Source organism: Aulostomus chinensis, chromosome 8 (genome assembly GCF_037954235.1).
Source record: "Aulostomus chinensis isolate RoL2024-O1b breed Wild chromosome 8, RoL_Achi_v1.0, whole genome shotgun sequence".
Lineage (NCBI taxonomy): Eukaryota > Metazoa > Chordata > Actinopteri > Syngnathiformes > Aulostomidae > Aulostomus > Aulostomus chinensis.
The window spans coordinates 5,391,329-5,406,111 of record NC_141327.1 but is presented as its reverse complement, the minus strand read 5'-3'; the positions used below and the strand labels follow the sequence as shown (position 1 = coordinate 5,406,111).

Sequence of the window (14,783 nt, the reverse complement as noted above, 5' to 3'; positions counted from 1 at the left end):
TTATCAACCTTGCTCTGTGTCACTTACTGTAAAACTCCTCAAAGGCCCCTTTTAAATCTCTGTCTGATGTCATCATGCTGTTTCATTCCTGAGGTAAAGTAAAGGCCATTAATATCCAATGCTCTGTCTGATGCAGGGCCGCTCCCTTCTTCTGCTGGGGCGACCATCTGCCAGTCACTAGTGTCTCTGTCCTTGGCCAGGGTCCCACTTGACTTTTTAACAGAATGTTTAGTTTTTGTTTTTGTTTAGTTTTGCCTGATGTTGCCTTATTTGAACAACTTTCCAATGGCTCCTTCCATTTCTTTGATAAAGCCCCAGTTACTAACAGGGTTTGATTAAAGCAATAGCAGTTAGCCCTCCGCTAACTTGAATGAAAATAAATAAATTGAATGCGTGGCACAGTGGTACAGTGGTTAGCACTGTCACCTCGCAGCAAGAAGGTTCCGGATTCCGGATGGTTGTCTGTCTGTATGTGTTGGCCCTGTGATGGACTGGGGACCTGTACAGGGTGAACCCTGCCTCTTGCCTGAAGGTAGCTGGGATAGGCTCCAGCCCCACACAGGATAAGTGGTAGAAAATGGATGGATGGAAATTGATTGAATGACGTGATACTTAAAGACATCCCAAAGTGCAGTGATCAAATGGATCAAATACAATGGATCAAATTCCGATAGTAAAGTCATTCGTAGGGAGTTGCACGACACCCAAACAATTTTTTCACGTTTTTTTCAGCTGAAAGAGGAATAATGAACGGCTGGGATGGCTACTTACAGTTAGCCATCTGCTAACATGAATGCGGATAAATAATTTCATCATGCGGCTTTAATTACTGTGAGAGAAGTCTTTTCAGGTTGGAACTGTTTATTTAAGTACAATTTTAATGTTTGTGCTTTAGTTGCCACAGTCCTGTCTAGACCATCTGAGCTTTTAGTGATGGACTATTAAGTTTGTATTATTAACTATTTAGTTTTGTAGTTAGTTTGTAGTTTTGCGCTGTTTCATGTTATTTCTCCATGTGTTTGTAGTTTGTGTTTCCATGTTGTGGTTCTGTTTTGATTGGTCTTGGCAGTTTCTCTTTTATTTTGAAAGCGCTTAACTACATTGTCTTCAGTTGCTGTGCACTTCCTGTCTGTTTCCTGCCATTTGTTAGTCTTTGTCAGTCATAGCCCTGTTCTCAGCATGTCTCTTACCCAATCAGCTCCTTCCTGGCCTCTTGTTCTCTCACCTGTTCCCTATTGTGTCAGCAGTTGAGTTTGTATTTTAGTTTGGTTGTCAGAGCCAGTTCTGGTCACATCCTCTAGTCACCCTGCCTTTTCTCGGTGCCATACCATCCCTTGTTTTTGCCAGATTTAAGCTCCTCTTGTTATATTTTGTTTTGTCCAATAAATCTTTCAGATGTTTGTGTCATGCCTGCTTGGTAGCTCTCTGTTTGAGTCCTGCTTCGTGAGGAAACCTGACATAAATGGAGTAGGCAATTTTGATTTTATGCTGATACTTCTACAGCTCTACATTTGGCTCTCAGTTTTTGTGAGACGGTTTTGTTTCAATAATTGCTTCAGAATTGATTACAAAAAAGGAAGGTCCAAAACCTCTTTGTTTTTCTTTCCTCTCTCTCGTTCATCATCTCATCAGCTCTCAGTATCATAAAGGTACAGCAGGACAATGTTCTCTAGAAGAAAAAAAAAACAGTTCAAACAGATGATAAATCAAATGTTCAACAATTTCAATATAATATATTCTTCACAAGCAACACTTTCACATATTCAGTCCTCCTTGCAGTCAAATTTCAACCATCTCAAACTCTGGCTTTCTGCTAATAAACTAATTATTAACAAATCAAAGACTAAACAGAATTTGGCAATTAAAACTTCAACCCAATCACTGTCTATTTCTTGTCTTGACTGTACACAATTACAAAGAGTTGACCATATTAAACACCTTGGCCTATGGCTTGATTCTGAACTCTCTTTTAAATGTCATATTGATTACATCTCAAGAGAGATTAACTTCAGTGCTGGTGTCCTGCATCGTAATAGAAGATGTTTCACGTTTTCAATTAGGAAAAAACTCGTTCTTCAACTCATACTTCCAATTATGGATTATGCTGACATTGTTTATCAGATCGCACATAACGTCAATCTTCTTCCACTTAATGCAATTTACAATGGTTTATGCAGATTTATTCCTGGCTGTCCATACACTACTCATCATTGCATCATGTATGAAACCCTTAATTTACCATCTCCTACAGTAAGACCACAGCAGCACTGGTTATGGTTTATTTTCAAATGCATGTACTCAGATTATCCACTTTATTTAAAACAATATCTGAATCATTTCACCTCTAGACACCAACTGAGATATTGTTCACAAATTTTTGTTGTTCCATCTGCATCTAAATCAGTCTTCAAAAAATCCTTTATGTTCAAAGCTCCTTCTGATTGGAACAACCTACCAATAGATATTCGATCTATTTCCACTTTTAAACTGTTTAAAACTGCGCTGTCGTCTCACTATGACACCACTTGCTCATGTTTTCAATAAATCATCTGTTTCAGTAAATTGGATCCAACAATAACATAATCATTCTTATTTGTACCTTGTGTTTTGTTTTGTATTTTTGTTGTATGTTTTGTTAAGTCTTTGTCCTTGGTTGAGTTGTCTGAATTTGTAATGACTGTCATGTTTTGTATTTCTTTTTGTTTAGTATGTTTTTTGTATTATTTTCTTATATGTGATTTATTATTTGCTCTGTTGTGGACCCCCTTGAAAATGAGATGGTTCATCTCAAGGGTTTATTCCCAATAAAGAATTTCTAATGAACAATTTTTCAGTTAAAACATTGAGTCTTAAAGGACCATTATACCTACCTTAAATATTCTTCAAATATCAGATTAAAACATTTTCTTTGACATCATTTGAACTTTTCTTGAGGTGATATTTCCTGCTTGTCTGGAAACCACTACCTTAGCTTAAATCTGTACTTTAACATTATATTTTTCAGGAAGGAATTTCACTTGTACAGTATATTATGCTGTTAGTGCTCGAAGAAATCTTTTGATTGTTGCCACAGGAGCCATGTTATGTACCTAAAGAAGTGTATTTGGATGGCTCATTGCATTATTCATCCATCCATCCATTTTCAATGCCGCTTATCTGTTAAGTGTTGCGGGGGGCTGGAGCCTATCCCAGCTGACATTGGGTGAGAGGCGGGGTTCACCCTGGACGGGTTGACATTCCATCACAGGGCCATCAGGAGCAATTAGGGCCTCGGTATCTTGCTCAAGGATACTTGGACATGGTCACCAGGGGAAGTGAGGATCGAACCAGACACCCTTGGGTTGCTAGATGGCCAATCCATGCTACCTCTGATCCATGCCAGGCTCCTTGCGTCACTTTGGTGTGATTCAGCCTTGAGTTGTGCGCTCTCCCAAACCCCTACGACATTTCCTTCTCTCCTATTGTCAGTCAGGGTTTACATCTTTAATGTCAGTCAACCCATAATCAACAATTCTATCTTCTCCCCTGCATGTAAAGATAAAGTTCTATTTAATATTCAAATAGAGTGCAGTTCATATCATACAATGTCAAGTAGTGTGGGGAGGTCTAGGGGCCATGAGCAGCTGCTCCTCTGGTATTTAAAAGACAACCCCCCCCCCCCCCCAAAAAAAAACCCCAACCTAAAACCCCCTGATGTATTTAATCAGACCTATAACTCAAAGTCTTTCATTCACAGTGTTGTCCTTTACCATCTGTATGAGACAGTGTACTTAAGACTGACTCCTCCTGAGTAGTGACAGTAACTGCTGTGCTCTCCATGTCTGTGTGCAGGTGACTGGGACTGTCATCCTCTAGATCCTGCAGTGTGGCATGTAAGTTTCATCTCAAATCTCAAGTCTCATCAAATAACTTGCATATCCCTACAGAGAGATGGGCAATAATTCATAAAATTAATGATATTCATGATAAAAGCCCCCTTTGACATATATATATATATATATATATATATATATATATATATATATATATATATAGATAGATAGATAGATAGATAGATAGATAGATAGATATCATGATAGTGTATGGGAAATATCGCATTATCCAAGATTGGTCTTGCATGGTCATGAGAACAGTGATATAATAAAATGATTTCAAGCATTTCAGATATCATTTGAGAGGAATTTGGCCCAAAATGTACTATTTTAAGAAATCAAAATTTCTTACCACAATCCTTGCGATCAAAAAAAAAAAAATCACAAAATCTTCATACGTGTGAAGTTTATAAAAGATCTGACTTTGTGGTGTCCTGTTACTACAGTTCACCGTTCTATGCTGAAATATTAAAATTGGCTGCCTTTCTGCGGTAACACTGTTTGACAAAAACCCACAGTCTTCATGGTTACCCATCACCAAGCTCCTAAAGTGCGTCTGACCAAATTTGAGATAGATCTGGTGAACCAATTTGGAGGGAGACATTAAAGTGTAAAATAATTCGTTCCTCCTTGCCCCATCTTACACTCACATGGACGCTAATCCTGCTGACAGACAGACACCACTGAAAACATGACCTCATTGGTGCTAATATCACTCCTCACTCTAATTATTCTTCCCTCTCTCCTTTGTCTCACTTCTGTGCTCTTTTTCCTTGCAGCATCCTGTTACGTGGCAGCCATCTAAAGAGGGGGATCACCTGATTGGACGCATCACTCTTAGCAAGCGGTCGGCCATTCCCCGTGAAGCTGGCTCTCTCCTCGGCCTTAAAGTAAGCAGCACTGGCTTTATGACCTCTCTCAAAGCATGCCAGTAAATCATTTGTTGCTGACTGTTATAGAACGGATGGAGTTGTTTCAGAGTGGAAATAGTAATGTTTTGTAAAGTATTTCCAAGGAAAGCTGTGTTGTACTGGAACGCATGAAGTCACTGGTACATGAAGTATCCGTTGAGCAATCACAGCATCCGGCAGAGAACTGTGCACAACCTTGTTTCTAAGCCATCCTCCTGCCTCCACTTTGTGTGCAGGTGGTAGGAGGGAAGATGACAGAGACGGGGAGACTCGGGGCCTTCATCACCAAAGTCAAGAAAGGCAGCCTGGCAGATGTCGTGGGACACTTACGAGCAGGTGTGCTCCTTTAGCATGTTGTTTCAAAATACTCTGGTTGATTTCTGTGGCTGGTAATGGTTTCATTTAAAAGCTGATAATTCAATACAATCTTTGCAAAGGAATCGATCCACTCAAGACAGTTCAAAATGAAGGATTTAGCTCTGCCATCGTAAGTCTTCTCCAAGGGGGACATTTAGGGTTGACTGATATTGCTGAATAAACTCATGGGCGGACAATTGCTCTTTATATCCTTTATCCCCAACCGCATCCAGGAGCATCACATTTATCACACTGTGAAGATCCTATTCCATTTGAAAAGCTAGCAAAATATTTAAAATTCAGTGTCTAGTCTTTTGTGTGTGTGTGTGTGTGTGTGTGTGTGCGTGTGCATGTGTGTTAGTGTGTGAGTGTGTGAATATTTAGTTGTGTGTGTGTGTGTGTCCTTGCACGTGTTTTTGTGTTTGTGGGAATAAGTGACTACCTTGTAAAGTCATTCACTGTGAAGGTAGAAATAACACTATTTTAATGAAGTTCATTTAGCTTTCTAACAGCTAATAAGCATAGTAGTCTGGTAACACGGTGAAATCTGACATGTTTAATCTTGTGGTGTTCAGTATTTCAGCCTTTAGATGCATGCAACAAGCTGCCTTTCATGCATCTATCCACCAGTTTCCTCTCCAAAAAGCCTCCTTGTTTCAGGTCTTCCGTCCTTTAGCCTGTTGGTAGCTCATCCAACCTCACAGCAGCTTTTAGGCACAATTCTGTTGTTTGCTGTCACGCAGAATTAATGAGGAGGCACCCTCTGTGAGTGGGATGCGACTCGCTCTGTCTGGTTGCTCTGTCTTGCATAAACCTGTCACTACAAAGATGAATGCATATTTGAGAGTTCATGGGTGTGAGAACTATCGGCACCTGTCTACTGACCTTCCGTCCTGCACCATATTTTGGAAAAGTGAGGGAGCTCCTTTGTAGCATAAATGAAATATAAAAACATTATATGTAGCGTCCATCAAGAAAGTGGGATGAATGTCTGATACCAGAAATGGGGAGATCTGCCGTGATATGGATCCCCCCAGGACCAGCATTGCTTGTTCATGCATGCATGTTCCTTGTAAAAGGTGTGTTTTACCGGACGAGGGACAATTATTCCTTCAACCCTCTGGATGCTGAAACTCTTTGCTGGGAACTTTAGGAAGGAGCTGGCCTGCTGAGAGACTTTCTCTTGGCCATGAAAGCTCATCAGTCGACTGCATACTGACAGGCTTCGTCAGAAAGAGCATCATTGGCTGTGACTCACAGGCTAGCAACAGCTCTGAATACAGTTGACACAATTTCAGACAAGCAAGTGTTGAATTCAGAAGTGTGGTGCATTGTTTGCGCCTTTCTAATGGGCGTGGTATTAACGGCTGGTACAAAACATGAGAAATACCTTTGTTAGAAAAAGGAAATCAGAATTATTTGAACTGTTTGTAGATTTTATTTTCCCACTTATAACCTGAATGACCCTAGACAACCCAGGAGCATCTGCTCACTATGTTAGTAATCCACTTCCTGTTGGTTTGTCCTTTAATTTGTCACCCATCTACAGTTAATCTAACTTGTTAGCTTCAACAGTCTAAATGAAATACAATCTTAAAATCAGGCTGGATCCTTAGATCTACCCCATCCTAGTCTACTGTAGGTGTGAGGGGCGCATGTACAGCCCATAACAAGGTACTTAACCATAGCTTGGTGCTCCTCTTTACAAAGATCGCAATCTACCATTCTAATATTCACTCTTAGGCTTGTGTCCACAAAAGTGACAGGAATGAGAGAGGTCTTTTACCCAATTAAAAAAAAATGTTACTCCCTTTGACCAGAAATAAAAACACAGAATGCTCAACGCAAACACTGGAGATTGACGTTTAATGCCTCATCGGGCTGCTGGTGATGGCGTAAAAATGTGACACTCCCACTGAAAACACTGAAAAAGATGTGGAGCCTGCAGGAAAAAAAAACACTTTGGTGAACACAGGCCCTTATGTGTCGGACTCAAAAGGATGATTTTCTGCATATAAAGAAGATAAATACAAATTTCAGTTAGAGAAGTATACTGATGGAACTACGGCATGCTTTTATCCTATGTAAGTAATGTGCCTGGATCGTCTCCATGTCTGTGTGTCATCTTGGTTCTAGGTGACGAGGTGCTGCAGTGGAATGGGAAGTCGTTGCCAGGAGCAACCAAAAAAGAAGTTTATAACATTATTCTTGAATCCAAGGCTGAACCTCAAGTGGAGATAGTTGTTTCGAGACCTATAGGGTAAGATGAACTGCATTAATATGTTTGAATTATTGTGAATGTTCCTGAGTGGTTTTGCTTTTTATTTTCTGACAGATACTTTTGATATGTCTCCTTCCTTTATCTAAAAGCTCTATTCACCGAATTATGTCCAAAAACTTCTTGAGAAAAGTGTATAGAGCATATCAGTAAGTAGTGTCGATTTAATTGGTGGAACACCTTCCCTACGTGTCTTCCCCCGAAATCCTTTACATCCGTCTCTCCCCTTCTACCCCGCCATGTTAAATCTGCTTGCTCTTCTTCTGCGTAATTGTTGGTTGACATGAATCCGGTACTATTCATTTTTAAAAGATGAATGTTCACTGAAGTCCTGATTGTGTCCTTACATTTCATGCGTCTTGGTGTATGAACAATAAAATAAAGAAACTCAGTCATGGTCTTTTGTTTTTCACAGAGATATCCCAAGAATCCCAGAGTCATCTCACCCTCCTCTAGAATCTAGTAAGTATTTTTCGATGGTATGACTGCATGCTGGCTTTTCTATAAAATTGAAGGGAAGCTGGACTGTAAGCATGGAGTTGGTTGTGTCCCTGATTGTAATAACTGGAATAACTTTCCCTCCATCAGCCGGCTCCAGTTCCTTTGAGTCGCAGAAAATGGACCGCCCCTCGATATCAGTGATGTCCCCTACGAGCCCCGGGACCCTCAGAGATCTTCCTCTGGTTCTGCCTGGACAGCTTTCTGTGAGTACCAGGGAGGGAAAGACCAAGAGCTGAGGGGGGTGATTTGTGAGGATGCTGATGATGGGGTGGTCTTTACGAGACTCACAAATTTTCAGCAAGGCAATCTTCCCAAATAATAACCACTTTTATGATATCTGAAGCGTAAATTCATTTGTAAGCATTACAAAGCTAAGATTACACTAGACGTGAACTACACCATGGACACGTGACTGACAGGGAGTAGGAAGAAGCACATGCTTATATGTACCACCTCTAATCATTAAACCAAAAGTAAAACTATTTCTTTGTGCCTGTTTCAGTCTCACAGTAACTCAAATGCCAGCAGTACCAGGGAACAACATAGAATATGCAACCCTTTTGTTCCAGAATATGTCTGTGATGGTGCTTGTGGTCTTCTCTTGTTAGCAGCCCGTGCATTTAACATGTAGCACATTCAACAACTCACAAGTGTAGGATCCGTACAGCCAAACATTAAGACATATTAATCTAGTGTACACCTCAGATCTTTTAAACAAAACCCAATGACTCTGAAATGATGGGACTAGACATTCAATAATGCTGACTTACATTTTGTGCAACTCTGTAAATAACAGCCGTTAATGCACTGTTGCAGGTGAAGCTGTGGTATGACAAAGTAGGTCATCAGTTGATCGTCAACGTCCTTCAAGCCATAGACCTGCCTCCCCGACCAGACGGAAGACCTCGGAACCCATACGTTAAGATGTACTTCCTGCCTGACAGAAGGTACTGGTCACGCCTTCTGGAGCAGAGATGCTTTAATGGTACAGAGAAAGCCAACGTTCTAACAAGTATTTGTGCCTCTATCCTAGTGATAAGAGCAAACGACGGACTAAAACGGTGAAAAAGAGTGCAGAGCCCAAGTGGAACCAGACCTTTATATATTCCCACGTCCACCGGCGGGACTTTCGAGAACGCATGCTAGAGATCACAGTCTGGGACCAGCCCAGGGTCCAGGAGGAGGAGAGCGAGTTCATGGGCGAGGTCAGACACAACATGTCCAAATACTGGGACTTTCCCTCTTGACCTCCGCAGAGTCAGTACCATATACAATAATAGTACAATCTTGATGGTATATTTAGGAAGTAATGCACAACATTGCCTTCATACTGTGAGAGTTTTCAGAGTAAAACCCCCTTGAAGGTCAGAGCTTGGTCAAAAGTTTGAATCCTCATAGCTCCATGATTACAGGAATTAGCCACATGAAATAAGGATTAAAAAAAAACATTTGTTTCGTTAAAAAGGAGGAATAAAACCTGTTCAGCATGATTTTCTTATGGTCAACTTTAAGCGACAGTATTATTTGCCATAGCATATCCAGCGTACCTGCACCTATTCAATGTCTGTGGCATTATAGAGTAGTAGAAACAAGCATTGGTGCATTTGATTTCTGATAATTCCCCTAAACAAACATTTAAGATACATCCTTGAGGGTCATATCAAAATTCTGGATACTTATAGTATAGGAAAGAGAGATTTTGATATCAGACTCATCTTCTAACCATGATTCTTTCTTTGTCAAAACATTTTCTGAAATAGGCATATTCTAAAGCTCATGAAAGTAAAACTTCAGATTTTGTTGGTTTCAAGATTCAAATCCATGATAATGACAGGGGACTGAGCACTATACAGTACGCGTGTAATACATACGCAAAAGGTTGAGGTTTGCATAAGTACCATCTTATGCTAATGTCATGAGCAACGTGCTCATCTTAGCTCTTAAATGTTATGTCATAGTCAACTGGACTTTTTCAGTGTCCTTGAAGACGTTTGGCTCTTGGATCCCCCTGGCCCCAACAGCCCACATAGATTCCGGTTCAATCATCGACCCACTAACCACCCACAATAATACCGATATAATTTGAAGGTGCTGATAGAGAAAGAACACTTTCAGGGTAGATGACTATGCCAGTTGAAAAACGGATTTAATGACAGTGTGTTTTTGTCTACATGTCCATCCAAAGCACATCAGACAAACCTTTGAGTCGAGGAAGCACTCATACCCAAACATTTTTGACTATCACAGTAGAATTTGAAACAAGCACTGAATACCTCAAACCTGTTTGATCAATTTGATTTGTACAAACTATGATATAAAACGTGAAAATCAAGGTTGTCTCTTCAGTTTGCAGCCATAAGCTACATTTGGTAATCGTTGAAATATGCCATTATGAGTCTAGTATTAGCTGGGAGGTTGCAGTGGTATGAAATATTGGTTAAGAAACAAGATCTGTGTGCTATAAGTTGTTTTCACAAGTCACTTGACCTTTGAAATGTACCTGAAATACAATATTTTTCTTGATTTCTCTCCTGTGAATGATCAGAAAACACATATCCATTTGTTTCAATGACGATACTATGCCATAGATAACAAAAATGTTGAACAGTTTTTTTTTCTATTAATTAGCAAATGTGTTTTTTCACTTAATTTGCATATGAGGCGGCACAGTGGTGCAGTGGTTAGCGCTGTCACCTCACAGCAAGAAGGTTCCGGGTTCGAGTCCTGACTCGGGCACGGGATCTTTCTGTGTGGAGTCTCCATGTTCTCCCTGTGCCTGTGTGGGTTCTCTCCGGTACTCCAGCTTCCTCCCACAGTCCCAAGACATGTAACTGGGGACTAGGTTAATTGAATACTCTAAATTGACGGTAGGTGTGAATGTGAGTGTGAATGATTGTCTCTCTATGTTGGCCCTGTGATGGACTGGCGACCTGTCCAGGGTGAACCCCGCCTCTTGCCCGAAGGCCGCTGGGATAGGCTCCAGCCCCCTCATAACCCTTAACAGGAATAAGCGGAAGACAATGGATGGATGGAATTTGCATATGTCAGAAATTGCTCAAAAAATAATGCAAATTAAAAAGCTACAAGTTTCAAACCATTTCTATGACATTTGAGGGCCTGTTACTTGTAAAATATTCATAGGGCTTCATAAGCTTCACACGAAAGTTATTGTACAAACAAATCAGTTGACTTCGAGTGGGTCAGGTGGAAACTTTCTTAGACTAGGTTGATTTGATATGGAATAACCCACTATTGGTTCAGCTCCATATGGGTGCTGTAGCATAACACTTAAAAGTCTTTTTCCCTCATTGTCTCACAGATCTTGATAGAACTGGAGACGGCCTTGCTGGATGACATTCCTCACTGGTACAAACTCCAGACACATGATGTGTCCTCCATACCTCTTCCACAGCCCTCTCCATACCTCCCTCGCCGACATGTCCATGGGGACAGCCCCAGCAAGAAACTACAGAGTAAGTCTTTGCATGGAGTATATTACTGTTTTCCAAAGTATGTTTGAGTGTGCGGTTGCAAACGCTCTCCTTTACAGAAATTTCTATGTCACATCCCTTGGTTGCGGAGACACAGAACCTCTCAACCTTTCCTTCTCCTGTGTGTGTGTGTGTGTGTGTGTCTGTGTGTATTTGTATGTGTGTGTGTATGTGTGTGTGTATGTGTGTGTGTGTGTGTGTGAGTGCAGGGTCTCATCGCATCATTGATACAGAGTTTGATGATGGTTTGATGGTTGTGACTAAAGGTGGGTGGGGGTCATGGACACCGAGTGTTGCCTCGTAGTAGCCTGAAGGCATCCAGCACTGGGCCAGAGATCATCTTCTTGCATCCTCCCTCCCTAAAACTCCTTTTTGGCTCCAGTGTGTGTTTTAAAACACATTGCACCCAGATAACAATGCAACTTTATTGCTAGTGGACTGCAGATTTTGAATTGCAGTGCTATTGCGTACAGCCTGTACTTTGCTGCAGTTTAGCAGGGTGCTGCACCGAGGCTGCAATGAAGACTTCTCCTCCTCTGCTGGCCATAGAAACACTTGCAGCACTGAGTGCATGTGAGACTGTAGAGCTGTAGATGCCCACTTCCATCCCACTGAGTCTCCTGCCGTATATTTGCATGTATCACCTCCTACACAGAATTTTTATTCTCTTCGATTGCAAGGACACCGTACACATATGGTAGATGTGTCTTCTGTTGGTTTACTACAACTGCTTTGCTGTTTGACTGTTTCTGCTGTGGCTTAATTTCCTGTCTGAACCTCTTGAAAATAATATTCCACATATATGGTTCTGTTTGGCCTTTTTAAATGCCAGCTGGTTGTGGTTAACCACATATTTTTTCCAGGAGTGTGCACAATCAGGAAAGTATTGAATTCACTGTGTTTCCTTATTGAATCCTGAAAACGCAAAAACTCTCTCTAGATTGTGATCTGTCTGAGTTACGGTGAGTAGGAGAAGCCTTTAGAAGTATTTTTCCAAACATTTTAACATTTTTTTTCATAAAATAATATTTTTTTAAATAAAATAAGTTTTGCAAACTTCTATCATTTTTTCACAATTGATGATTAAACCAAGAGTTTCAATCCCGGTACGAGTCTTGAATTTGACCAGTTTAACTTGAGAGTTGATGATGATGTTTATTTGCATTCCTGATTCCAAGATGATGAAAGCTATGGTGTAGCACTTTTACGGATAAATGAATATCTCTTAAATTCAAGCCCTCACCCAACGTGTTCCCACAATGCCGATCAAGCTCATCGTCTGCAGGTCAAGCACTTTGCATTTCACAGTATATGGAGAGAGAGAGAGTGCACCAGAAAAATCAATGAATAATTCTGCTGCTCTTCTAGATTTTCTAAGTGTTATCAGACATATAAAAAGGATCAAATTCTTATGGTGAATTGAAACATTTCACAGGGGTTTTTGTGATGCTCAAAAGAATTTATCCGCCGTTTAACAGCTCAACAGCAGAGCAGGAGGGCGGAACCTATCAGAACCAGAAATACTTTTTCATTCCCAGGGAAAGTCGTTCATATCGTAGGTGCTCCTGTTCATGTGTAGAAAATATATTAGAATAAAGAAATAATGATGAAATAGAAGTAGCGAAAAAGATGTACATTCAACTGCAATGTATGACAAAATCATATAGCAGGAGTATATATTTCATAATATACTATTCACGTACACATGGAAAAAAGAAGAGGAAACAGAGGCGGAATGTGCATAAATGAATATTGTATGTTCCAAATATGAATAATGACTATTAATAGTTAGCTGGAACTTGCAGAGATATTGCACATCATCTTATTTCAGTCTGTATGAAGAGATTAATCATTTCACAAGAGTATCTGTTGGGTTAATACTCGGAGAATGAAATTTCAGTGTGTAGTGCATAGTTGAGACTTTACTGTAAATTGACTATGACGTAGGTTTGTGTGGACACTTGTCAGCAATAACTCTGACTGCCACAAAATGGAGACAAAAGAGTCTCAATACAGCTTAAACTCCATTCCTCTACACATGAATCTTAAAGCATTCAATAATGATCTTTTCATATCTCCTGTATTTTTGGCACTAATATAGTCCAGCCCAGTCGTGGCAAATTTTCCCAGCAAGTTAAAAGCTTCATCTGACTCTCCTTGAAGGTTAAAGTTTAGAATGTAGAGAGATGCAAACCCTGCTTACTGCTTTCCTGACAGACACATTGTGGAAACAGTCAGCTCCTCGAGATGTGTCGTGACTCACTAACCTGCTTGCCAGCTGGCCTTTGGCCTGTAAAACATCCTGATGTGATGTTCTACAATCTGTGAGAGAATGGCATCTGTAGTAGTAGTTAGTAGTACACAACTGATGCATGCTTGGATGTGTGTATGTGTGGGTTTTGCTCTTTTGACTGTGTGTGCTTGGTGTGTAGGTGGAGAACGTAATTCCAGGGATAGAGTGCGGGGCAGCATGCTGGCTGTGCCCGAGCAGCAGCGTCCCATCCAGCACCGCTCACGCTCCGTGTCTCCTCACAGAGAGGACTCATGCAGGGCGCGCTCACGACCTGCACACGTGCCCATGCAAAGGTAAGCATCGCCTGCCTGTATAACCTGCTCAAGTAGTCTTTGGTGACGATACACCAGTGTCACCAGCAATCTTCACGATCCCTTTGCTTTCATGACACATGTATGAGACATGGGATAAGCTCACTGAAATATCCTGCAGACACTGCTTCATCGTGGTAATAAACTTATCTGCAGCATTTTTAATTTATATGAATGTTGCCTCTTCTGATTTGGCCTATTCTTAGTTTTTTGTCGGCTGGAAATAATCTTTTACTTTTAGGAATTAATGTAGCATATGGAGGGCGGCACAGTGGTGCAGTGGTAAGCACTGTCACCTCACAGCAAGAAGGTTCCGGGTTCGAGCCCTGGCTCGGGCATGGGGTCTTTCTGTGTGGAGTCTCCATGTTCTCCCTGTGCCTGCATGGGTTCTCTCCAGGTATTCTGGCATTATGTCCAAAGACATGCAAATGGGGACGAGGCTGATTGATACTCTAAATTGACCGTAGGTATGAATGTGAGTGTTAATGGTTGTCTGTCTGTGTGTGTGTTGGCCCTGCGATGGACTGGTGACCTGTCCAGGGTGAACCGTGCCTCTTGCCCGAAGGCTGCTAGTAGGCTCCACCCCCCCCCCCCCCCAAACCCTTAACAGGATAAGCGGAAGAAAATGGATGGATGTAGCACATGGTTTTTAAATTTTGAATATTGAATTTTCAACATCCATGAACTCTTGGAGCTCTGGTGTATTACGGAGCCTCAGACCCCCACCAGATGACTGATTGCTAGTTAGCTTAGCTGCAATGAACATTAT

The 14,783-nt window shown here is 41.0% G+C and overlaps 1 protein-coding gene across 15 annotated transcripts in view; it reads left to right on the top strand.

Moving 5' to 3' along the window:
• The window catches only part of rims1b (regulating synaptic membrane exocytosis 1b), an 85,389-nt gene that overhangs the window by 50,338 nt on the left and 20,268 nt on the right, over positions 1-14,783 (top strand). For 10 of the 15 annotated variants that reach the window (XM_086210563.1, XM_086210553.1, XM_086210556.1 and 7 more), the window contains 12 exons: positions 3,832-3,872; positions 4,652-4,762; positions 5,020-5,119; positions 7,277-7,400; positions 7,511-7,567; positions 7,834-7,880; positions 8,007-8,122; positions 8,736-8,866; positions 8,953-9,124; positions 11,239-11,392; positions 11,620-11,676; positions 13,843-13,996. In XM_086210563.1, coding sequence (XP_086066689.1) covers positions 3,832-3,872; positions 4,652-4,762; positions 5,020-5,119; positions 7,277-7,400; positions 7,511-7,567; positions 7,834-7,880; positions 8,007-8,122; positions 8,736-8,866; positions 8,953-9,124; positions 11,239-11,392; positions 11,620-11,676; positions 13,843-13,996 — 1,264 coding nt within the window. The remainder of the gene's footprint in view (positions 1-3,831; positions 3,873-4,651; positions 4,763-5,019; positions 5,120-7,276; positions 7,401-7,510; positions 7,568-7,833; positions 7,881-8,006; positions 8,123-8,735; positions 8,867-8,952; positions 9,125-11,238; positions 11,393-11,619; positions 11,677-13,842; positions 13,997-14,783) is intronic. The other 5 variants (XM_086210566.1, XM_086210554.1, XM_086210564.1 and 2 more) reach the window with 3 other exon arrangements.